The sequence below is a fragment of the Daphnia magna genome, linkage group LG1 (genome assembly GCF_020631705.1).
Source record: "Daphnia magna isolate NIES linkage group LG1, ASM2063170v1.1, whole genome shotgun sequence".
In the NCBI taxonomy this organism is placed as follows: domain Eukaryota; kingdom Metazoa; phylum Arthropoda; class Branchiopoda; order Diplostraca; family Daphniidae; genus Daphnia; species Daphnia magna.
Window position 1 is genome coordinate 822,830 of NC_059182.1, and position 25,900 is coordinate 848,729.

Consider the following 25,900-nt stretch of genomic DNA (forward strand, 5'->3'; position numbering starts at 1 on the left):
CTCTACATCTCTTATGACTTTGGACGGGACACTTAAGTGTTTGGAGAGAAGCACTAACTTAAAGGCCAAGAGAGAAGTCCATAATATTTCAGAATAGGTACTCATACTCCATTATTTAAGCATAAAGTTTAAATGGCCTCTGACTATTGAATCTTACCACATTTTCTAGCCGATTCCATACACAAATCAAAAACGTTTTCCCAGACGTTCAGTTAAAATGGCATATAATTGCTCTATTTTACGGGGTTTGATATTGTTTTCGTTGGTTCACTAATGCACAGATAATGTAACAATATCGTTTCGAAGGTCATCAAGCCTTAAAGCCATGTCAGCTGTTGAAAAACGCCCTAACCTACAGCGCACCTTTTCCTTTCTATCATGGAATAATGCCCCGTTTTAACGACCTCTAAAATCTTGGGACACCTTGAACGACGTCTCTTTCATATAACAGCACTGTGGACACATAGACTTATTGTCTGATAGATTTTTAAAAAGTCAAGGACCTAACATACCGCCGCAGAGCACGTTTTGTCCTCTAGATCCCCACTGCGCAGATTTGACGTCCTCGTGTTACACTTACACGTCATGTTTTTAGTTTCGACTGAGGCTTAGTTCGTTTCATTTGGTCGACACTGTCCACAACAATTTTTGTCTTTCATTGTTTCGTCAAGGAAAAACGCCTACAGTCTACTGCTGAGATGTTGGTGTAGTCTGATGTAGTTTGCCAAATTTCCTTTTCTCGAACGTTATGCGCAAGCGCAGAGCAAATCCGGATTGGCGTTGATAACGAATTGGACTAGGATTCTATAGCAGGTTAAAAAGAACTATGACCGTGTCCGAATTGCAACGTTTTTGAGTCGCCTTTATTCGTAGATCTGTTTTGTCTGATATACAGATGCATATCCGTCATTTCCGTGTTTCCATTACCATCCGTGACAGTTGTGTCGATTTCGTACCCAACCAACCTGAGAAGTGTGACCTCCGACGGACACAACACGATTTGCTACACTTGCCTTTCATAAAAGTGGGAGATAATGAATTGATAAAGGTCCGGCAAGGGCAATCCACCCTTTTGTTTCAATTTTTTGCAACAAGTCATTCTGATTGTTTAAAACTACATTCACAACTGCAATTCGATCATTGCTGTTGTTATTGTTGGAGCACACCAAAAGGCTAAACCCAATATAGCCTTCGTCTTCAATTCAGTTCATTGTTTACGTTGATTTCATTTCTAAATTGGTTGCCAATTTTCTATGCAGGGCAATAGGACAAGATAAATGTGGGTCTTTAGTTTTAAAAATACCGTGTTAATACGACCTGTTTTTTTTTTTAACGAACGATCTGCAGCCTCACTGCCCTTTGTCCACACCTTCTTTTTCGGTGTGTCACCTTTCACGGTATCATGACGGGGCAGTTGCTGACGTCGCCCCGCTATAGTTATAATCGTATCCTTGTGTGAGTAACCCGCCAACGTTTCTGTAACGGCCAATGCTACCGTTACACCGCAGAAGTCGGTAGGCCCGACGGCCAAGGCCACCGGAATCTAGTTTCCTTTCACTTCCTGTCTGTGCTGCAACAACCATTTTGATTATTAGCGTATATACCATCAATACGCCGCGTGGGATGAAAGTTCAATTGAGATGTCTGGATGATGGGGGGGATTAAAGAGATTAAAACTAATCCTTGCTGTCATTTTGTTGTGACGTTTTGCAACGGGCTATTATCTCGATAAGCAAGCGCGCAAAAAAGGCCAAGGTTCACGATTTTATGAGGCCCTCTAATGCCGTATAAGAACATTCTAACGTCGGCGTCTCATTTCTGGGTGAATTCCATCCAACAAGAAAGGTGTATCGATATAAACAACAGTTTGACGTCATTCAAGGATATGCTGATTTTCCAGAAAGTCTCCAAAAATCATTGATCTCTTCTGTGATGGGGAAACGGATTTGGAACGTGATGTCGAAATGTGCCAATAGCAAACAAAATCTTGCTAAATCCAATGTATACTTGGAACTATTATACTCGTGTCCCGGTATGTATATACACGCAGCGCTATACAGCCATTTTCGTTTTTTTTGAATTTATCGCTAATATTCTTAGGGTAAAAAACCTGGTGTTCAAAAAACAACGCGTGGCAGTTTAACCTTGACAACTCGCTGTAACATGCCGAGGGATTCAAGGTCTTGATTTTTTTTTTTCTCATTGTTTTTTTCCGCTGTATCACGCAATGTGTATAAATCCAGGTGTGCCCGGAACAGGCAATGTTATTCCCCCAGTGATACTTGAAGCAACTAGTTCGATGACGACTGCCGTGCGCCGTCAAATTTACGTAGTGGTAAAATGCAAATTTGATTATTGTGCTTTAAATAAAGTTAACGTATATGCATTTCGTTTTTAATGATTCCATTTTCATTTCCGCAGCTGACTGGCGCGCTACTCATTGTAATCAATTTTAAAGAAGCTGATTCTTTCGCTATTCCGAGTGATGGAGTCGGTGGATTTGAGTCTCACGAAAGTCGTGAGCTGTTCCCATCCGCAGAAGATCATCTGAGAAGGGTCGCCCCTCAACGTCCGGCCACTAACAGACACGTCGTTTCCAGGCATTCCGACGAAGATGATGATTCATCAGAGTTCCACATTGCTGTTGGCGCTGCTGCACCGGCTGTTGCCCGTAAGCCGACGATGCGTACTGTTAACCAAGCGGCTCGAGCTCCAACGGCCAATGTCCGGCATCCGGTCGCCTTCCATTCCGACGAAGACGACGATCTGTCCGACGAAGTAAGATCCATTGCTCGTATTTTCGGTCCTAATAAGCAGGCTGTATCAACTCAAACGACGCCGAATGCCGGAAGCCAAGCAGGCCAGAGGATTGCCAAGCATCCGGACGAGCGTCTAATTGTTTCCGCGCAACCGGGCAAACAGGTTATTATCCGAACTGGCACGACTCCCGTCAGCGTTCAAAGCGCGCCGATCCACAAGGCCATGTTCAGACATTCTGACGAACGTGACGATGACTCTGATGAAATCGTGTCGAGAATTCTGGTTTCGAACAAGCCCTCCATTCAGAGTGTTCCAGCACTAACGGCCAATCGGGCTGGCCTTGGTCAAACGACTAATCCTCAACCAGCTGCCATTGATCGGCTGCGCTCTGGCGGTCACGCTCATTTGCCATGGAGAGAACACGGTGACGACATTGAGGTTCAAATTGACCCCATCACGAAACAGGTGGTTAACATCCGAGCCGAACAGAAAGACTCGGTCGAACACGACGATTTGTTTTCCGACGAAGTCATAAGGTCCCGCATCGCCTCATCGCTTACACCGGCCTTAAAAGCTAATCCGATCCAATTAAACGCTGCAATTCAAACACCAATTAACGGACGTCTGCTATCCCAGCAAACATTTGACACTAGGGCGCGCGTTTCGAACCCACAAAACGTTCAAATCCGACCGGAAACACTTGGATCTGGTCGGGCCGTCGTCGGACGCCTCGTAATCGATCATTCCGACGAAGTCGATGATCATTCTCTGGAAATCCATCACGTCCGGTCTGGAATGCCAACACAGGCCGGTGCCCCTGGTGTAGGCATGCCTGCCAATCGGTCAACGGATGTGCTACATCTTTTCAGCGATTCAAGCGAACACGATGTCTCGTTAGAGGACGTGATCCACAGTCGCTTAGGAAACGGCCAAACGCGAACAACTCCAGCAGTTCATCGCGGCGTTCCAATTGATTCTGACGAACGAGATCTGTCATCGGAAGTGGTGAGAAGAATTCTCAATCAACAAAACGGCCGAAACTCAACGAGATCTTCAAGCCAAGGCGTTCACCTCGTCAGCTATTCTGACGAACGTGACGACACGTCGGTGGAAGTGATTTTGCATGTCCGGAACGGAACGGCAACGGTCCAGAGAATGCCTTTGATGAGGCATTCCGACGAACGTGACGACATGTCTGACGAAAGGGTGGGAATCGGTCGCAGTCTCCGAAATGGGCCAACAGGCCAGCAGGCGGTACGTGTCATGTCACGACAATCGCACGAGCGTGATGATTCCATGGAAATGATCGGCCTCGTGCGGAAGACAGCTGTTACGCCTGCCGAAACAACGGTGGTCGGCGGTCATATAATTAGACACTCTGACGAAATCGATGACGATTCTTTAGAAGTTCACCATGTCGGACGTCAACGGCCACCTACCGTTGGTGGCCTTCTTCCAACAGCAGCTCGTGTGGGACATCATTTAAGACACTCCGATGAACACGACGTCTCCATAGAAGACGTGATTGGCATCCGCAATCGGCCTCTGAATGGTCGCATCCAAGCAGCGCCAGTCCAAGCAGGTGGTCGCATTTCAAAAGACTCTGATGAACACGATGACTCTATGGAAAGGGTAGGGCGCCTTCTCAACCACCAAGGCCGTCAAATCAATACGACCGTACATCTTAACCGCGATTCCGATGAGCACGAAGACCTGTCCTTGGAAGTCGACTTTAGTTTACTTCCGGAAATCCAGCGGCTTTTCGCAGACGTGAGAACGGACGCGGTGGCCGCACCAGCATCAGCTGTTCAGAACGAGGGAGTAGGGGCATCGGTGGCTGGAAGAAGCCATGAAAATCAGGCCGTTCGGAAAGCTGTCGAAATGGATGTTTCGCTCGAGTTGGAAGACATCCTAGCCAATCCGCTGTTCCAGCGAAAGATTCAAGAAATCGACGACCGTTTGAAATCGGTGCCGGACGCCAGGGGCAAGCGTCTCATTGAGAAATACGCCGAAGCTCTTGCTCTGTCCTCTCCATCGTTCAACGCAGCACCAGCCCCAATTCAATCGTCTTTTTACCTTCCGCTTTTATTCGCTTGTCTTTTGGTCTGGTTTTCGTAGACGACCTTCTTTTTTATTTCCTTTCGTTCTATAACCAATTTAACCAGTTAACTATATAGGGATATCATCTTGGCCAGCTTTCAATCCCTGTAACCATTGGGTGTGGTGATTGCGGTATGTAGCCTTCTTCTTTTTCTCTTGTTCCAGCAAGAAAGCTAAATACAGTTTTAGCTATGCAACTCGTTTCATCTTAAACAAGTGTTTCTTGCTATTGGATTCACGGTCTATTATGTGTGTGTGTGTGTGTGTAGAAATTAACAGCCAAACTTTAGTGCTGAAAAAAAACACCAGACTCAGCGATAAACCACCGACTGTTATAGGAAGGGCCATGTATAACGGTGATGATTTGTTTTTCGTTTCTAATTAAAAAAGTAATACTAGTTTAATATTCAAGGTATAGCGGATGACGTTTCCAGCCACGATAACCAATTCCTGGAAGATGGGAAATTTAAAAGGACAAAGAAAAGAGAGAAAAAAAACAAACAAAACAAACATTTACATGACGTCGATGGCAAAGTTAGTCAATGGTGTAAACTTGCCCGCTCTCAACAGCGATCGTCAACAATTGGTTATTGAATAATTGAAAATTTGTTTCCCCCCCTTGAAATTGAAAGAATGATGCACACGTTTCGTTTCTCTTGCAAACTTGTTTCGCAATCTCCTTTTGGCAAAAAATATATTCGTCCATCAAATTTGCATATAATTTTATTTCTTCTTTTTCTAATAACATAAAGGGTTTTTATTAAAGCCAGTACTTGAATTGTTTGTATTCCCCCATAAAAAAGCCACACCCTTGCCCCCCCGAAAAGGGTAGCATAATTACAGGTATACATAAGAACAGGTTATATGCACGAACTTCTTCTCTGGATATTCGCCAGTCTGTGCGAATAATCGTATCAAGTTGAAGGTTAACTAACAGCAAACATCATAGCTGTCAATGTCATTGGTTTTCGTTCATTTCAAACTGGTATTCCCTGTTCCATGCGCGCATATATTAATGCAGTTCACTCTAGTTCGATTTGGTTTGCACCGGAGGACCTCAGGTTTCAGGACAACGTATTTAACGCCGCGTTAAACTGGCACTAACAGAATGCGAACATTAATTGAAATGAGGTGGAAAACGGAATCATTTTAGTTTCGAGTCTACATATGGGCAAGCGTGAGAGTTGTTCTCTTTGAAGGCCATTCTTCGTTTCAATTCCTGTTTGGCTTAATTGTGCCAATAACTACATTGTTATTACATAGATGGGGGTGGTGGGGGAACTATATTGAACGTGCCCGTGAAACAAAAGGACCATTCTCTCAGAAATTGAAACAACGATTCGAAATTTCTCAACATCTCAAACCAGTTTCGTCTCTTTTTTCCCCTTGTCCCCTTCTCAAAAGGGCCTCCACGGATAGAATTCATTTCTGAGAATGAAAAGGGCTTTATAATCTTGTTCCATCAAGACACCGTCTCTCCAACGAGATCTCAACACGCAACAGTGATGAATGACGTACGCCAACAAAATGACTAGCATTAAACTTCCGATTTTAAATATAGATGTTCTTGGAAGATACAAGTCTAATGTTCCAGCAAAACAAAAAATGGACTAGAATTAACAAAAAAAATGATCAATCTCCGACATTTATTAGCTCGTGTTGCGTCGTGAACAAAGGGCAAAGCCATCAAGACGATTGCCATTGTCCTTTTGGATGCCACTTTGACATCAATCATTTCCAATTAAATATGGGCGCACCCAACGAACCCGTTAGCGCGCATGTAATGTTCGACAACAAGCACCAATCAACAGGTTCTTGTTCTTTTCAGCAGAATAATACTTTTGTCTTTTAACATTTGATACCTGCACCTGACTGCAAGGTCAACAAGCTTGCAGTATACCTTTCACTTCCTACATTATGCTCTCATTGGATTGACTGCCATCAATGTGTTAAAAAAGAAAAAAAAACCTAACGGCGCCACCCTAATCAAGTTAAGAAAACCCCCTTTTTGTGTGTGTGTGTGTGTTCGTGTGCAAACAGGGTAAACAGAATGTCTGTGTGAAAAAAGGTATAGCAAAATGGGCTTGAACATAAAACACGCAGAATAAGAAAACAGCACACCAGCATTGATGGTAGCCTTGTAGACCCAGAAGCGAGTCAAGGTCTTCCGCATTCGATCTCGGTTACAGCAACTCTATGTACATATATATCTAAGCTGTGGCTGGGAACAAGAGATCTTATTTCCACTGAGGTTGTTGAGTCAAACTGACACGACTAGTTCGATCCAGACAACCGCCATGTTCGCCTCTTTCAATACAATGGTATATCAATGTCTTAACAATTTCTTAACATCATTGTTTTCTCCTCTCAAAAACAGAGTATTGAATTCTCGCTATTGCATCGTTGTTTAGCTGGTGGGAGCGTTGATGCTTCTGACTACGGTAAACAGCCAGTCGGGCAACCCGACTCAGGGGGCCGCTAATCACCGTGGAATGCGGCCGGGCCAAACGTTTACGGTAAACGGGCACGTCGTCAGCGTGTCCCAATCTCACGAACACGATGACATCTCGATGGAAGTGATCGGGCGTGTTGCCAACCCTCAGAATGTACAAACGACCACAGGCCAGCAAAGACCGTCCAGTCGTCCAGCCCAGAAAGTTGTCCTATTTTCTCGTGATTCTAACGAGCGTCACGACTTGTCTCTGGAAGACTTGATTGGCCGCAATCCCAACCGGCCGATGGTTGGAGCCCAAGGAGCTCAACAAAGGCCGCCAATCGTTCCAGTCCGCCAAGGTCTTCGTTTCTCCGACGATTCCATCGAAAGTCATGAGCATCCAGATTTGTCTTTGGAGGACCTTGTTGGCCGCAATCCCAATCGCCAACATGTGCAGAACAAACAAGCGGCAACTCAGCAAGGCGTCCGTCGCTTCCGGGATTCCGACGAACACGACGATGACTCGTACGAGGTTGATTTCAACTTACTTCCGGAATTACTTCGCCTCATCAAAGAGACTGTCCATAGCCCAACGCCAGCGGCACCGAGTCAAGGCCAGCGTCTGGCCCAGCCACCCAACCAGCATTACAACGAGCATCACGAAGTCTCCCTGGAGTTTAACGAGATCTTGGCCAATCCGACGTTCCAGCAAAGGATCCAAGAAATCGACGACCGTCTGAAAAGGGCTTCCGGACCCAGAGGCAAACGTCTGATCGAGAAATACGCCACCGCTCTTGCGGTGTATTCCAGCCCGCCCGGCGAAAATTCCAGCCCGTCCGTCAGTTCATCGTTCTACCTTTCGTTTTTGATTGCCTGTTTTTGGGCGTGGTTTTTATAGCCTTTTTGTTCTTATATGGTTTAGCGAAATCTTTTGGGTTTTTTTTTAAATTGGCCTCTTCCCTCTCCTTCCTTCCTTTTCTTTTCAACACTTTCATTTTTTACTTTTTTGTTTTTTTTTTTTCTTTAAAACAGTTGGTTGTAGCAACTGTAATTATTCAAGGATTGTGCAACGGTCTTGCTTTACTCTGTTTCCTATTTCGAGCACTAGAAAATGATCAACAATTTTTAGTATGGTTAATGCGTATATAATGCGTCGAAACAAAGAGGCGAGCTTGAACGAATTAGAGAGCGATATAAATAAACATTTTAAATATTGTTATTTTCATTGGGAAATTGGGTAGGAACATTTTGCTATAGGATGAACGCCTTTGTTTTTCAATTGTTACTTTATGGGGGATTGAAATTTTTATGCAAATACACAGTATTCTGTGTGATATAACGTTGCTGTTAACATAATTCTACTCATCTGAAGAATGACCAGCTCTTTGTCCAGCACTGACTTTGATGCCAAACGAAATCCGGGTACGTTTGAACGTGCCCGTATTTGATTTCGGTCGTGAATTAAGATTGATTTTTAATTTTTAAGAGTCTCATTTGAATTATAATGCTTCCAGCAATGACAATGTTCACGGATGTGAGATAACATCTAAATGGAATTTCCATAACAACGACATTGAACATGTCGCAATACACGACACGCTGTGCATTTCCTGAACTCTAATTGTGTTTTGTTCCTTCAGCATTTCCAAGTCGTGGAGATGCTATCACCAATCAAATTACGTACGTGTGTATCTCTTTCATGATCTGTTTATTGCTGTATGTTACGTATTGAATTGGTTAATTAACATTTACAGGCATAGCTTTTAAAAGCATTTCAGTCTCTGTTTCCTTCTTTGATTTTGACTAACAGCTGATACACCTCGACGTAATCTCGTGATGAAACAGTGATGCAACAGTTAACGGCCATCTTGTCGATTCCAAAAACGGTATACATAGCTCTGTTTGGACGAACAAGCCAATATTTTCTGTGGACGTTTTGGATGTTTAAAATCAGCTGAATGTCTGGAGTGAAACACCATTGCTAATTTGCTATAAACTCTGTCCGTCTGAACAGGGCCAGCATCGTCCAAGCAAGTATACTGCCTACATATTACAAACGACGTGCAATGAAAGGGGTGGGGCATTGCAAGACCTTTAACCAAATCCATTGTTACAACCACAGCCATTTGTTTTAATTCATTCAATTCTTTATGGGTGTATTGCAACCTTGATTGTGCATGCCATTATGCTGAGTTGTTGTATGTGAGGCTATAACGAACACAAAAGGCACCCACTTCAAAAATCCAATCTGTTTCTGGTTGTAAGAGAACAAAGGCAAAAGAGAAACACAAATCTACTCAAGCCCTCGAATGGGACGATATTTTTTTCTTTGTAAAACATTAGAAGTGTGCGCAGCATTATTTATAAGTAGAACAATCATCGACATCATCGGTGTTATTCACGAATAACTATAACCTTGGGTGGGAAACGCCCAGAAATGAAGGGGTTAGTATAAAAATTTCTGTTTTTTTTTATTAAGTTTTATTGTTATTCTTTGTTCAGGAGGAAGGGGACTTTTTTTTGGGGGGAAGGGGGGCTTTTGCACCAACTTGTTATTTTAATGGCCGCACAGAGTAGCTTAGCTATATTTGATACAGAAAATCGTTGATCGTGTATAGAATTACGTCGTGAGAAGTAGACATAAAAAATAGCAAAATATACCTTGGCACTTGAAACCAGTTCGCCGATTCTTTCTTTTATTCAAGCCATTTAAATTTAAGTTTTAGATGACAAGACATGAAACAAAAAAGGGTTTTGATTATGATTTATACTCTAACATTCTTTTTGAAAAGAAATCTTGTTATTGTAACGAGTAGACAGTGGCATTCATGTGTTTACAGGTATAAAGAGTTAATAACGTATAAAGGTGACATCAACTTTTGAAACAATTCTGCTGAAAAACCCAGATTTCACTGTCTAATATCCGGGTACGATAACTCTAAACAAAACGCTTAAAGCAAACTAATATTTTAGAGAAATGGCCTTCAATCGTTATGGGTTGGGTGCTATTCTATATATAGTCAATTTTCGATCGGGGCGTGTTGCGTTTAAGAAAGGAAAGCTATTACAACGAAAATTGGGTTTGACTGATGATGAAAGTCAAAAATTATTTGGGAGCTATCGCCCATCGAAAAACTACAAATCATAACAAACAGCAACGGAGAACTGCAACCTCTTTTTTTGCTTTTCATTCCAAACAAGAATGTTTCGATTAATAAAATGCTTGTCAACATCCTTATTCGATGTGCTTCTATTTCCACTTTCTCGTTAAAAACGTTGGTAAAAACCGCTCGTTCCTCAAGATGTTTGTAATAGGGAGGAACATACTTTCGTTCGTTCAGTGAAACTTGAACAATCATTTTTATTTTATATACGTCACATAAAACTGTGGCTTCTATAAATCTCCGGGCAATTGTGTTCTAACGTATTCATATCATCGTTCAATCATAAAGACATAAATGTTTTATTTCAATCCTTTTTCGTTGATCTCTTATATATTTCTTAAAAAATAATCGGGAGTTTCTTAATATTTCATTTTTACTTCTATATAGTGGGCCAAGGTGTTGCGAAGCTGACTGTTTACTTCCAGAAAAAACATTCTGTTTTACATATACCGATTTGATTTTTCTTATCACGCTACCTGTTTTTTTGTTTTTTTATGTTTGCCCCACCTTTTCCACCGGCGTATGTAGCTAATCATAACCTTTTCGGCATTGTCCTTCTACGAAAAAAGAAATTAGCGGGAACCTAAAATGCCCAGAAATGAACGTATTTCCAGTCAAGCACAAGGTTATGAAAAAAAAAAAAAAACTTGCAGTTTACGAGTTAAACTTTCCCTTTGTCGAAATCTGGGTGAGTTGACTATGCGCTGCCTTCTCATCGGACGTTGCTAACTTGAGCCGTTCAATAAAAAGTACGTGACAGTGTAAGTTTGAAAACATTTATAGAACTAGTTGATGAAATTTATAGATCGATTTTAAGTAGTAATGACTCACGTTCCCTTTTTTCATGTTCCAAAACCGAAAGCGAACGATTACAAATCTGTTTTGATTTAGGTAGGTCAACAATGTACATATAAGGTATAGCATTATACTAGAGCAATGCAATTTTTTATACAGCAACATTTTTTGTTGCTGAATAACTCTAGACGCAGCGACATGTTTTCGATATCAAATATCGGTTTGTATTGTCTATCCAGTAGGTACATTAATTTTCTTTAAAAAAAGAAGGGGTTAAACATTTTCCACGTAGCTACGTATTACACGTCACGGTCACTGGCGTTTTTGTGTAACAGAAAGTTAACAACAACGGGGATACTTGGAATATCATAAGGTCCTTTGCCAATCTCTGTCAAATGCTGGACTGGAATGAACGTTGCTTAAAGGCCTTAACCTTGCCATATTTCCATAATCAGACTTGCCAAGGTTTTTTGCTGTATATTTGTTTTCTTGTCTTTTTTTTTATTGCGTTGAAACGTTTGGTTATAACCGAACTGACAATCGAACTAGCCATTTTAAATGCTGCGTGGTTTTAGCGGCGACTAGTTCGTTTCCCAACACCATGCCCCGTCTGTTTTACATATTGGTAAGCATAACACTTTTCGTTTTGCAATTCAAATCATTTTGAAATCTTCATTCCCTTTTTTTAAAAATCGTTCCAGCTACTGGGAGTTGTTGTAGTCCTCATCGATTTAAGAGGAACTCATTCTTTGGCCATCGACAGCAAAGCGAAGGGAGAACAAAAGGCAAGCGCGAAGACGACAGCCAATCAAACTGCTGCTGTGCAATCGCCGAAAGTCAGACAAATCGACGACGTTGTCACCGGTAATGGAAGAGAAACTTTAAAGGGAATAATAGACGATCAAACAACTCATTTGTTTTTCGGGGAAGCCAATTCGTTCGCCAACAATGGTCGAACATTCCCGGCAGACACGTTCGGTACCCTACTGACAAACCAAGAAGCAGGAACTGACCATTCTGCGGACGCTTCTGTTATTATCCTCACTACTAACGAACCTTCACAAGAAGTCCAAGCAGGGACTATAGAAGTTCCAGTTTTCGAACTTCAGCCACAGCCGAATGCTGAAGAACCGACTGGAGATTCACGAATCGTCGACAGCGTGAGTGAATCGGTTGCTGAAAGCCAATTGGATTCAATCATTGAACCAAACGACCACGTCCAGGACGAAACAACTGGAGAATTGATCGCCATTAGCAGAATTGATGAATCCTCACCAGAAATTCAAAATGGCGGGCAAGTCTCTCCACTCGACGAAACAACAAATGTTGAAAAATCCGATTCTTTCGTTACCGATGATGTCATCAGCGAAACAACAGGAGAAACGGGGCAATCAACGGATGGCCATCACATAACTCACGTCCAAGAAACTGAAATTGCCGTCGGTGATCACTTGGCTCCATTTCCCGCAAATTCGGGAGAACCTGGCACATTTCAAATGGAACACAAAGGTGATTTTGCTGTAGAAATGAATCCCAACACTAACGAACGGGTCAACGTGAGAAGCAAAACGGCAACCAACTTGAACTTGTCTGGAGCAGGGAGACATTTGCCGATGGTAAAAGTGAAACATGTTTTCAACATCCGCGTTCAACCCTTTAGACCATCACTTCCCATAGCACAACGGAACCAAGGCGACTCATCTGTGGAATTTGTGCAGCTGGAAACAGGTCCGTTTCAACCAGAGCCTCAAGTTCCAGACGCTGTCGGATTAGCTCGAACTGAAGAAGAGTCTAGTTTAGGTAACGTAGACTCTTTCGTACCTGAAGATATCGCTGGACCTGTACAATTCCAGGTAGAGCCCATCAATGTAGACGTCGACCGTGTTATCGGGACGCCAGATGAAGTGCCAATTGATCCGGTCGTTGATCAGGTAAGTCCGGCCGAGCAAGGAACCAATTCCGGCGGAACCGATAGCTTCATCGTCATTAGCAGTGCGGAACAGTTTCATAATAAAGATACGGATGTGGGCGTCATCCTCGCCATCCGACCACAGGCAAATGTAGCCACTGGCATATTCCAAACTGCTGAAGACGTTGGTCAAACTATTCCAATCCAACCTGAGATGAATGAAGGAAGAGCTGATGATTTTGTGAATAACACTGAGATGAAAGAAGAAACTCTGTACCAGCCGGAAACGAACATTGGCGAAAGTCATACGGCTACTGACAGTTTTGTAGGTCAAACCGAACCGAGAACCGAAATGACAGATACAACTGGTTATCAAACTGAAACGGATCAACCTGCAGATGGACAGAATCAAATCTCCGACGAAAGAGCAATGAGATCCGCATTTGCTTCGAGTTCAAGCCGACGATCAAACAATGGCCAAAGACCAATTAATCGGCATATGATCGACGGAGATGTTGATGAGCCTAGCATCTCCATTGAATTCCTGGACCGGGAACCCAATCACCGCGTTGGAGCAAATCAGGCAGCTACCCACCGGAATAGAACTGTCGTGGTAGAAGTGGACGATGGCTTTGTGTCCAGCGAAATTATCGGCCACATTGATGAAAATCGGAAGATTCATCTTTCCCGACCAACTCAAGAACAGCAAGAAAGGCCTTCAATGAAAGCTGCACGTCTCGGTGGAAATCGGCAGGAAGGCAAATTACGAACGGTGACAATTGAGCAAATTCAAGCAGCTGTTAATAAAAAACATTCCGACGAAATGCGAGACGATAGTTCGGCAGAGAGAGCACCTTCCCAAAACTCTGACGAACAGGATGATCATTCGCTGGAAGTCAATGTCAGATTGCTATCGAAAATCAAACGAATTTTGAGGACTGAATTGCGCAAACAAGAAAAACGACCTAAAATGGAATTCTTCCAACACTCGGAAGAGCAAAATGACATTTCCTTGGAGTTGAACGACATTTTAAAGAACCCTTTGTTCCAGCAAAAGATACACGAAATGGACGGCCGTTTGAAATCGGCGCCGGAAGCTAGAGGTAAACGCCTCATAGAGAAATACGCCGAAGCTCTTGCGATATCTTCTAGTAGTTCGTCTCCGATCATCAACTCTTTTTTGCCATTCTTCATCGCTTGTCTTTTAGTTTGTTGGTAATCAGAAATTGCACGTCTACAAGCTCACTGTACATTTTTCTCAATTCGATCAATTCTTTGCTTTCCCAGTGGCGTTTAAATCATTTCATGTAGTCTGTTTAACTTTTGTAGCAATTTGTATCGACAATACATGGAATTCAATTCTCTAGCCCACTTTTTTGGCCATGGAAGTCTAATTACATTCTTCCATAACCTACATTGCGAAATTGTAATAAACTAGTGGGCCATTTAAAAAAGAAATTAAGTAATAAAAGGCTATTGAAATTGTAAATTTCCATGTAAATTTATATATGCAGATTGTTCTTTTTATCATGCATCATTTACAATTGCCCTTGGTCATGTTCGTTTCTTAACCAATATCTGATGCAATTATGGGAAAGTGTGTCAATGTTTTGTATCACATCCAACATTCGCGCGAATACGAAGTGCGATAGACCTTTCTAAACCTTGGCAGTCTGTTAGGGTCTACAGGTTTTTGATGGCGCACAGGTGAAACTGCGCTATAAGTGAGATGCAGCAAAGAGGTTCGTTTCTTTTCTCGTTGAAACCTCGAATGATCAACATCAATATTAGGCGTCTCCTTCTTCATCTGTTTTTTTTAAAGGTCTATTCAAATGTAGTCGTCATTTTGTTTCGTTTGTGACACTGGACACAAGTTCAACGAATGATGTTTGGACTTTTTAACGTAACGGTAAGCGCGTGTCATTTCTATTGCTTCCATACATACGAAACTGTGACATCTAACTGTTGTTTTTCTTATTGCATTTAAAAAAATGTTTTTTTAGCTGATTGGGGCGTTGATGCTCGTCACTAACATACAAGTCTCCGATTCTTTTGACTGGCAAAGAGAATTTGATTTCCAAGATGGCGTCAATATTTACTTAAATGGAAACAAACAATCAACAGGGAATCAAAAAGAGCAGCGACAGAAGCGAACTAGTACCGTTACGACAACTGTTGATGCAAAGTTTACCGTGCAGCTGATTGTGAGTGTTGATCCAGTTACAGGACAAGCGAGTCTACAACAGATTAACGGTGGACGATACACAGCGCCACATCCGAACGCGAGACATTGTCAAGGCAGGCAATGTAACTATTCCTTGTCATTTCAAACAGTAGACTCACCTGCAATCAGCAAAAGTCAATCGAAAACGACAGCCGATGAAAAGGTAAACACTCAAAATGATAAACGTGTAACGGCTGCACCCCGCTATTTGAATAAGCCAGTGATAAATAGCACGTCGGCGAGTAGGATAACAGTTCGCTACCCGTTACCTACATCACCATCGAGAAAGCAGATAGTTAACAGAACCCGAACAGTAAATGGCGAATGGGCCCGTAGAACGTCAGCTCGCAAGCCAAGTGTCCAAACTACTACAGCCCGTAATCCGACTAATGCTAAAGAAGATCTCCTTTTACTGAAATCAAGTGATAATGGTGACTACAATCAATCACGAGCCGAAGAACCAGACAATCTATTCCATCAGAAGCAAAACGAAACTGATTCGAACGGCAACCGTAAGAGTCAACCAACGAGCCATGATTCCGTTGCTAATTATTCGGATAAAAACGGCGATGTGGTACAGTCATCTCCATTTAATGAATCGATTTTTAGGGATTCTGAGAAACCCATCACGATATACTCAGACGATATCCTGAGTCAAACGACCAGCCCTGAATCCATTACTACGCAACCCGAAGCAGAAGAAGACAACTTAAACCCGGATCGAAATTACGCTGGTTCCAATCTGGTTCCGCAAGCCTTGGAACGCAGAGCTAATTTTGAAGTCCAAATCAATCCGAGAACTAAGCAAATAGTCAACATTCGTGTGCCTACAATGAAGCCAAATAGCAAACCAGTCGGGCCGTCTCACGAGTACAAAGACTCGAGAAAAATGGAGACAACACCAACCGACTCTTCTAGAAAACACGAAGAGTTTCATTGGCAACATAGAGACGGTTATCAAGTCCAAATAAACCCTAAAACAGATCAAGTAGGTAAATCAGCTGTCAGGCCTCACGTAGAGTATGAACATTCTAGTGCTGAGAAACCAGTGACACCTGCATCGGGAGCTTTGCCACAAACCTACACCAAACACGAAGAGCTTCCTTGGTTACAGAGAGATCATCACCAAGTCCAAATAGACCCCAAAACGGGACCAGTGGTCGATATCCGCACGCAAACTCCTACAACGACAAGCCCCACATCTTATTATGAAAGTCCTAGCGCCCAAACACAAGAGCGACCTGCTGTTCGGACGCAAATGGTAACTAGAGAAGCACCTTTACCACTACCGTTTTATTACAGAAAGCAAATGATCAGCCGTGATCCTGACCAAGTCACGAAAGAAAGTGAAACGGTCCAAACGACGACAAACTCTTACTCGACACCCCAGCCTCTTAGAGAGCCCAACGAGTTGCCATGGCAACAGAGAGATGGCTTTGAAGTTCAAATGAATCCCATCACAAAAGAAGTTGTTAATGTCCGAATTGTGCAACATTCACGCTACGTTCCCGATAACATTCACGTTGAACAAGCAACGGTTCAGGACAGCGTCACGCAACCAACTACTGGACCTACATTGGTTTTTGAAACTCGTCGAGATCCAGGTGTGTTCCTACAGCAACACGAAGGCGATGACATAATTCAAACGAATGAGACACAATCAAACACCACTCCAATCACGTTGAAAACAACGAACAGCCAAAAAGGGGATGGTGAGAAAGACGAATCATTTCCTACACCCGATTTGAATTCTAAAGTGAATTTACCGACACGAGAAGTGCCCGATTTCAGTGTTCCAGTAAATGGCAGCCACATGACGACTACTGTTGTTCCAATAGCTGAACTTTCCGAAGAAGATTTTCCTTGGGAACAGAGAGATGATTACGAAGTTCAAGTTGATCCGAAAACAAAACAAATTGTAAACATTCGTCTGCAAACGACCACAACAGCACACACTCCGATTTCTAAATCGATACACTTTGACGATGCTAACGATCCTGATGGAGATCGTGTTCGATCTCAAACTAGAGATCGTACGCGAACGTTTGAAATCAGTGAATTTGTTACACTCGACGATGAACATGATGACGTCTCTGTGGAACTTTCCGGAAATGTTCGCAATTCGAATAGCAAAATCCAAACGTTGGTCCTTCCTCGACGAAAGGACGTCGGAGGACATGCCGCCCGGATAGACGATGAACTGCTGGATGATGGTCAGAGATCACGCATCGCTGTTTTGGCCGTCCCGAATCCGAACGAGGATGCCATCCGGAAGGCGGTGAGCCGCTCACGAACGAAAATGCGTAGGCCTATTTTTAGCCATTCTGACGCCGACGGCGTTCTTTATTTCCGCTATGCCGACGATCTGTGGGAACAGCTGGAAGTAGAACAGTTTCATCGTGACGCAAAATTGGTTTTAATCGACGACAACAGCTGGATTGCTTCTAGACGTGGGCGTGGAAGGGATTCTCCTTATTTCTATTACAGTCACAGTTCAAGCGTATTGTTTAGTTTGTCGTGTTATCCAGCGTTGCTAGTAGCATGTCTTGTCTTTTTAATTTCATAGTTTTCAATTATGAATATTCCTTGTTACGCGTCTCAATCTATACGCCATTGTATTAAAGACATGTTCTTAAAAATTAATATATTCTCGTTGGAACGATTTGATTTCAAAGCAGACGTAACTCTAATGTATGAACGTTTTATGAAATGATTGATATATTTATGTATTATGCATGAAAATATACTGCTGGAACTATGACAGCCATAATTTAATGGAATTGCGTGCAGCCCCCGCAAGTTGAAGGCAGGAGAAAGTAGATCAACTAAAAGTCACATGGGCTATATATTTAAATCAAAATTTCGTGACAAGGAAAGTGATTGAAAGGCTAATAAACATGTTTCGGGATAAGGAATTCCTTTTAGAATTTTTGTTGTTGCCCCCCTATTGCTATTATTTTAGAGGCCAGTCAGATCAACATTTGCGTTCGTTCTGTTTATTTCCGCTTCCTGTTAATCATATTTCCGTAACTGATGGATACAATCTATCATGTGACGTGACAGGTTTGGACCTGCCTTCCTTGTGCGTATGCACCGACTGTATAATAAATGACCTTAGAATAGGGGCATAGCTATTTTGCATAAAAAGGTAGAAACAATCCTTTTTCCCATGGGCAAAGCTGTTTTACATAAAATGGTAGGTACAAAAAAAACTAAAAAATGAGATCATTTTCCCCATGGGGGGTAAAGCTGTTTTACATAAAAAGGTATGTAAAAAAAAAACTTTTTTCTATGCCCTTCCCCACATTTTAGTATTTTCGTTTTCAACGTTTTTCAATTTGCTCCCCCTACCTCTGGTTCGTTTGACCTTGCGGTTTGCAAACAACCTTTATGGTCTCATTTTCGTTAAGCCCTAGAACGAACATTTTGCTGTTGTTCAAAAGCTCTGCTTACTGTGCGATTTTTCGAACCATTGCCAACGGAAATGAATTTGCGAGGCCAACCAGTTCCAAATTTCGTTCACTTTTATTGTTCTGCCCAAACTTGCCGAAATTCCCCCCCTAGTTTGACATCTATTTTAGGATTGATTCGATAGATTCCCTCTCATCGCGTGATATCCTTGGAGGAACCCGTGCGATCGAAACGTGCCGTGGCGGGACGAAAGAGAAAACCAGTCTTCCACCACTATCGTCTACTTCATTTTACTATCAGTAGTAACCTTGCAGAAACAAGGTCCTCTTTAATTATTTTCCGCCTTAGAAATCGAATAAATACGACGCTTGTATGGCCATTCGATATCATTCTCTCTGCGACAATTCGAGTGACTATAGTACAGCAACAATCATCATGCATCTCTTCAGCCACGTGATGGTATAAACATTTTCACTCATTTTTTTCAAATCAATTGGTTTCATTTGGTATTGATCTTTTTCTTCAAATTTAGCTCATCGCAGCCGCAGTGCTTTTAACGAATTTTCAAGCCACGCGTTCGTTCACGCTCGACCGCAACGTCGACGACCACGATTCTCTCGAGAACACCACAGACAGCCCACTAACTAGTCTGGAACACGGTCAAAATAATGCAACCTCAACGGAAGACGATTCATTAGAGGTCCAGGGTCGATTAATCAAGCGGAATTTCAAACCTGACGGCCGCATCGTTGACGATTCAAAGGAAAAATTGGACACCAAAGACGACCCTATCGATAGCGTCGAGATCTTGAAGAATCAGACATCGGTCGAAGACGATCTCGATGCTACCAACGATTCTCTGCAAATTGCGGATAGTTTAATGAAACGAAACGTCCCAATCGCCTCTAGCCAAGATAACGGCCATCAGCTTTTTGATTTCGATTCGTTGGAAGGTCACACTGCCGACATTTCCGATGAAATGCAAAGCACAACCACCGACGATGATCTTTTCGACGACCTGGTGGACAGCATGGAAATCGTGAAAAATCAAACATCGACGGAAGATGTTGCCGATGCTAATGACGATGACGTATCATTAGAAAACAAGGACGACTCGCCGAAACGTGTGGCTTTGCCAACCGTGTCGGTGTTCGACCATCTGCCCGTCATCGGCGTGTTTAGCCATCCAGCGTCCGACGATCTGTACATCGTCAAGCAGTACATGGGCGATTATTACGTTTGGGAAATGGGAGACGATTCAGCTAGAGAATATTTCACGCATCCAGGCAAAGGTTTTCCGAAAACTGATTTTGATTCACCCCTGAAAGTGAAGGCAGATCAATTCGCCAGGTTCACGCCGGTGCGATCTCTGCCAAATCAACGGCTCCACACTCTACTTTAGATGTTGCACATTTCACGAATCCCGTTGTATAAAAATTTGGGTTTTTTTTACATGTTGTACATATATAAAATACAATCACGTGCTCCTTTTATTTTGGATTCGAGTTGATTGTGAATTGAGCCGATGCTGTTGAATGGGTAACCGGTTACCTGGTGGTGTTAACGAAATGTCTGTCGGTTGAATTCCTTTTCCATTTTGACAACTTGTTGCTGAAGTCGTCGAGTGCGCCCATAATAGTCGCGCGTGGTGCAATGACTTGTCAACGTGTTCCAATTTCACGGCAGATTGACAGTTGCAATATTTTAGGGGTTTTATCAGGTGGATCACGACCTGGAATCCAAGGAAAAGTTGGTGCACGCGATAATTTATTGCAAGACCGACCATATCTCATCATCTTTAAAAAAAAATTTATAAACATACGAAGTTACGTATTTCTTTTCTTTTTGAATTGGGAATTAAATTTTAAAAAAAACTTTCCCTTTTTTACTTCATTTGTTTGTGCTGGCTGACGTGGGTAAAACAGCTCACCGCATTTCCATTGGTACTTTCTTTTTTCGCGTTCGATTCCGGTTATTCCATTGATATGTCAATTCCATCTATTGCACAAGAATACACGCATATTAAAAACTGTGGCTCAAAATTAAGAAACTGCACTACATTATTCGGTCATTAACTTTTCATTGAATTTTAACATCCGCTCAATTTGGGGCAAAGGCTTGTGCAACATCGACTTAGAAATTCAAAAAAAAAAAGGGGAAGCAAGGACTTCAAGGAATTTTCCATTCCCTTCCAGGAAAGGCCTACTTTTTTGCTCAATCTGGCGGCGTCGGAGGCGAGGTCTTCGTCATTCGCCGTTCTAGTTCCCTGTGTGGAACGCGTTTAATTCAATGTCAGTTCTCGATGCAGTGGGTCTAGCAAGCCTGTCGTGATCCAACGCCCATCATATGCGTGACCTCTACTCCAGATTTTGTTGGGAGAGGCCCAAACAGCGTCATCTCATATCCTTGACGTTCCATCGGAACAAAATCAGAATGAGTTTTACGATCAACCTTTTTGTTGAAACCTTGTGCTGTTCACGAACGTAGTAAAAAAACAAACGCACGCAGGTGAGTTAAATTAGAAATCTTTTTTGCATCTAAGTAAATGAACTGAGAAACCTCTGCAGATAGCCAAGAGAGTTGCGTGTCATTTTGAAAACATGCACGGCAATTCCAAATGGCTGAAAAAATGCGCAAACATAAACGAATTCATTCCGAATACCGGGCATCTGGAACTGGTTTTGCCTTAGCATGTACGAGTGCGCTGTTTCGTGTTTAGAGTATAGAGATAGTTACTGAAAGCGAAGGAAGGCAAAAAAAACCTCGCGGGCTGCAATGCTCAGGCAGCTCCAAGGTTTTCACTTTTCCTTTTTTGCTTTTGCACTGACGACAACGCACAATGTGGGTCCGCTCCACGAGTGATTTTATTTCCTCTGCGATTCTCGATGCAGCTAGTTCGTTCACAATCATCATGCGCTCTCTATTTAACATAGTGGTAACGTCTACATTTTTATTGGGCCTTTGTTTTGTTTTGACTATTTCCAATGGTAAGTGTAACATCATTTTAATTCTTTTTTCTTGTTTTTTTTTTATGTATTAGCTACTCGGAGCGTTGGTGTTGGCCAATGTATCCGGAGAGGTCGATTCCACGCGCGAAAGTCTAGAAAGGTCCACGTTCGACGATCAAACGGACGACAACGAGAAAGTGATCCACGCGCAAAGTTTGGCAACAATTGAAAGTTTCTTACGTTCACCTGTTAACGTTTCAAAGGATACGCAAACAGGTCGAATTAAATTACCTCCAATTGACAGCGGGGGCCCTCAAGTCTCAGATGCAAACGAAGGAGACCAAGACTCGAAGAATTCAGAAGAGGCGTTTGACTTATCTTCGGAAGGCAATCCACTTCAATTGGAAACTCATACGATTGCGTCTGTTAATCAGAGCGTAACAGTTGACCCAGCAGCGCAGGTGGTCAACGCAACAACGTCCAGTGATGCAATCAAGACGAGGATGGCAATTAGCGCCCAAGGCCAAAGAACAATAGCCACTAATAAGTTGTTGCAAAATCGATTAGATCGCAGTAGAACAACAACAACAACCGCTAATCCAATCTCTGGACATTCGGATGAAGAGGGCGATGATTTCGATAGGAAAACAACAGCCCGGACAAATCGATTTGGCAGTTCCCGCATCACAACAGCCCGAAGTTCCAAAGAATCCAGCGAGCAGGACGATTCAGTTAAAACAATTCAAACAACCGTAAAACCCATCCAATCAACAATAACAACACGGAATCTGATAACTGGAAAATTCGGTCGTTTCCGAACGACAACCGTGTCCGCCATCCCGGTCTCTAATAATTCCGATGAAGAAATCGGTTTGACGAAGCCAATTGTAACGACGACAGTCCGAACTACCGGCAACAGATTTAATCGTGTACAGACAACAACTGTCTCAACTCGCGATGCTTCTGCTGAAGAAATTCAATCGGTTCGTGAGGTGAAAACAGCCCCCAGTTTAACGTTCGGTAATCGATTCGGTCGTGTCCGCACCACAACTCCGGTCTCCAAAGATTCAGATGAAGAGGTCAAGGAAATCCAGACGACGACCGTCCGTCCTCCATTACCGAACAATCGATTTAATCGTTTCAAAACAACAACAGTGGCCAAGCCAGTGACGCAAGAGTCTAAAGAGCAAGGTAGTAATGTCACTACCTCGACGTCAGTTCCTCTTAAATTATTAATAGGCAATCCATTCAATCGCATCCGCACGACCACTGCCGCTGCCCCGATCTCCGACACTTCGGACGAAACAGCTGAATCGGTTAACGTTACTCAGACAACTACGTCACGCACTTCAACATCCAGCAGCCGATTGAACCGATTCCGGACCACGTCTGCTCCAGCGTCCAAGAAAGATTCAGAAGAGCAGGACGATGTGGTCAACGTAACCTCTACGACGACATTACGCCCTTCAGCGTTTAGAAATCTGTTCAGTCGGACACGAACGACAACAAGTTCTCCGATCTCCCGAGATTCTATCGAAGAAGAAGATTTAGTAAACAAAACATCGACGACGACAGTCCGCAGTTTGCCAACCAGAAAGCTGTTTGGTCTTCCTCGAACGGTAACTGTCCCTGCCCGAATTTCAATCAGTTCCGACGAGGATGTCGATGTCGTTAACAAGACAGAAACAACAACAACACGCAGGTTTCTCGTGGGGAATCGGTTCGGTCTTATACGAACAACAACTCTTCGATCGGTAACGACAACTTCCCAACACTCTGATGAAGAAATTGATGTTGTTAATGCAACTCTAACGACCACCGCTCGCAGTTTGGCGGCAGCAAACCGTTTCAAAGGCTTCCGCATTACAACTCCAGCATCCAGAAATTCGGAAGAACAAGTCGGTTCGGTTAACAGCACTCAAACGAACGCGCGTAACTCCCTTTTGAGGAATCGATTGAGTCGTTTACAAACAACAACAACAACAACCAGCATCCCAATTGCAGACCATTCTGACGAACAAGTCGATTCCGAAACGCAAACGACTCCGCCATCAAGTCAAACACCAGCAGCCACATCTAGCGATTCCAACGAGCAAGACGACATGAATAACGGGACTGAAACAACCACAGATCGTAGCCAAGTGACTTTAAAATATTCCAATCGTTATCGGACAACAACTGTCCGTAATTTGACTTTGGAAAATTCCGACGAACAAGAGGACGATTCGGTTAGTACAACCGAAATGACGAGCAGTTTTCAAATTCCATCGACTACGAAGACTACGCCTCTGACGCCAGCCTCAAAACTTGTCGCAGATAAAGCCACTGTGTCGTCGGAAATAGCGAATCTAGAGAGGAAAGACCGTGCCATCATTTACAACGCTAAAACCAACGTCATCGTTAACCAGCCCGACAAGTTAGAGACTACGACATCGGTGCCAATAACTCAAAACTACTTTATGGCCCGGCATTCGGACGAATTGGATGATGATTCCGACGATGAAGACATCAGCAGCATTCTTTACACCTACATCGAATTTAGAACGACTGCCTTACCAACCGCAAGTGAGGTGGACGAAGACAATTCAGCAGAAGTCGATGATTTTTCTTTGGAATCAAAGGACTCGGTCACCGAGAAACCCGAACACAAGGCCGCAGGCGATGACCGGGTTGCGATCGTGTCCCCCGAGGATGTTTCCACGGCCAACAAAAGTGACGATGTTTCAGCGGAATTCATTATCGTGGTCACCAACAACTCGGAAAGTACCCGAAACAAAACAGCAGCCTTCCTTCGAGGTGCGAAGCTCTTAATGGACTCTGACGAAGGTAATGACGTCTCCACGGAGGGTGAAGGATCGGGTGACGTTGCAAATGAAGAGATCAACCAATATCAAACAACACCAGTACAGCAAGACGCTCGTGTTGTGTCTGACGAAGGGGATGACGCTTCTGCCGAGACTGAAATATCACGTGACATTACGAACCGAACGAGTCCGGTGGAGCAAAGCATCGTTGAATCGGAAGAGCTGAGCAACGTTTCGACGGACGCTGAAGTGTCGGGCAGCAAACACGGCGTGAAGATGAACACGGAAAGTCAAACGGAGTCTGTTGAACAAGATGTTGATCTTGTCACGGAATCGGATGAGGGCAATACCACGTCTGCGGAGGTCGAGGTCAACAATGGCGCGTTAAGCGATAACAGGGAGGATGTCAATAAAACGAGTGCCGAACTGGCGCAGGATTCCGACGAGAAAGACGAATCCTCTTTGGAAGTTGACGTCAGTAAATTGCCTGACATTAAACGGCTGTTGACTGACGTCGGAGAGTCCTCAACAGAAGCCGAAGACAAAACAGCAGCGGTGCAGAGTGAAAGTCACGTCTTGTTCCCGGATATCGAGAAGCTCTTCAAATTGGATGTCGACAACCAAACGGCGGCACCAGCCAGAAGCACAAATCAGACTCTAATCGAAGAAGCCAATAAGAAGAAAGAGGTCAACATGAAAATCAGAGAACTGCTGACCAACCCGAAAGTGCAGGAGAGGCTCCAGGAAAGGCTTCAAGCGATCGACGGTCGTTTGAAGGACTCGAAAAGCGCAAGAGTTAAGCGTCTCATAGAGAAATATTTGGCCGCTTTGGCCAAATTATCTCCATCTTCCAATTCTGCAACATCCTTCAGTTTCTCTGTCCTCCTTCCGTTGATGGCCACTTGTCTTTTGCTTGGCTTTTCATAAGTTAAACGACCTAACGAGCAGTTTGCTCGCTGTACATTCCTGTCCAGTTTGCTCTCATTGTTTGTTTCCTGTAAAAAAAAAAAACACACAAAAAAAAAAATAACGGTCTTGCTCAAATACCAATATTATTCATTTTCCAAATAATTATTAAATTGGCTACCCTTCAAGGTTTTTATTTTTTCAGCCCTCCGGACTCGTGGTATTGTTTGATATTTCTGTAACCTGCTTTTTCATATTTTCACATTCCTAAACATTTCAAATACAGTTTCAGCTACGATAGATGTTTATGCGTTGAAAGCAGTGTCTTTTCGTGTGACTTCAGGCTGGAAAAAAAAAAATGCATAAATGCAGAGTCACTAACCTCCAATTAGTTGACAATTGGAAAGTCGTGGCCAACAGGTTACAGCGACAACTCCTATGGGCA

At 43.1% G+C, this 25,900-nt stretch overlaps 6 protein-coding genes across 8 annotated transcripts; all 6 read left to right on the forward strand.

Moving 5' to 3' along the window:
• The first annotated feature begins 2,227 nt into the window (after positions 1 to 2,227).
• On the forward strand, positions 2,228 to 5,570 carry LOC116918652. Its single transcript, XM_032924384.2, has 2 exons — positions 2,228 to 2,335; positions 2,422 to 5,570. Exons 1-2 carry the CDS (start codon positions 2,228 to 2,230, stop codon positions 4,876 to 4,878), a joined length of 2,565 nt encoding a protein of 854 aa, XP_032780275.2. The 3' UTR covers positions 4,879 to 5,570.
• A 1,451-nt stretch (positions 5,571 to 7,021) lies between these two features.
• LOC116919876 lies at positions 7,022 to 8,628 on the forward strand. Its single transcript, XM_032925937.2, has 2 exons — positions 7,022 to 7,181; positions 7,272 to 8,628. Exons 1-2 carry the CDS (start codon positions 7,158 to 7,160, stop codon positions 8,190 to 8,192), a joined length of 945 nt encoding a protein of 314 aa, XP_032781828.2. The 5' UTR covers positions 7,022 to 7,157; the 3' UTR covers positions 8,193 to 8,628.
• A 3,090-nt stretch (positions 8,629 to 11,718) lies between these two features.
• On the forward strand, positions 11,719 to 14,528 carry LOC116918663. Of its 2 annotated transcripts, XM_045175902.1 has the most exons (3): positions 11,719 to 11,878; positions 11,955 to 12,117; positions 12,184 to 14,528. In XM_045175902.1, exons 1-3 carry the CDS (start codon positions 11,855 to 11,857, stop codon positions 14,379 to 14,381), a joined length of 2,385 nt encoding a protein of 794 aa, XP_045031837.1. In that variant the 5' UTR covers positions 11,719 to 11,854; the 3' UTR covers positions 14,382 to 14,528. The 2 variants fall into 2 exon arrangements, with proteins under 2 accessions (XP_045031837.1, XP_032780289.2); XM_032924398.2 differs by having other exon boundaries at positions 11,955 to 14,528.
• Positions 14,529 to 14,884: 356 nt separating this feature from the next.
• LOC116918574 lies at positions 14,885 to 18,147 on the forward strand. Of its 2 annotated transcripts, XM_045175885.1 has the most exons (3): positions 14,885 to 15,071; positions 15,166 to 15,319; positions 15,383 to 18,147. In XM_045175885.1, exons 1-3 carry the CDS (start codon positions 15,045 to 15,047, stop codon positions 17,950 to 17,952), a joined length of 2,751 nt encoding a protein of 916 aa, XP_045031820.1. In that variant the 5' UTR covers positions 14,885 to 15,044; the 3' UTR covers positions 17,953 to 18,147. The 2 variants fall into 2 exon arrangements, with proteins under 2 accessions (XP_045031820.1, XP_032780193.2); XM_032924302.2 differs by having other exon boundaries at positions 15,166 to 18,147.
• Positions 18,148 to 18,827: 680 nt separating this feature from the next.
• LOC116919939 lies at positions 18,828 to 20,290 on the forward strand. Its single transcript, XM_045175916.1, has 2 exons — positions 18,828 to 19,256; positions 19,330 to 20,290. The coding sequence occupies exons 1-2, from the start codon at positions 19,170 to 19,172 to the stop codon at positions 20,197 to 20,199; spliced, it is 957 nt and encodes a 318-aa protein (XP_045031851.1). The 5' UTR covers positions 18,828 to 19,169; the 3' UTR covers positions 20,200 to 20,290.
• A 1,290-nt stretch (positions 20,291 to 21,580) lies between these two features.
• On the forward strand, positions 21,581 to 25,757 carry LOC116918396 (mucin-22). Its single transcript, XM_032924104.2, has 2 exons — positions 21,581 to 21,732; positions 21,838 to 25,757. The coding sequence occupies exons 1-2, from the start codon at positions 21,637 to 21,639 to the stop codon at positions 25,474 to 25,476; spliced, it is 3,735 nt and encodes a 1,244-aa protein (XP_032779995.2). The 5' UTR covers positions 21,581 to 21,636; the 3' UTR covers positions 25,477 to 25,757.
• Positions 25,758 to 25,900: the final 143 nt, after the last annotated feature.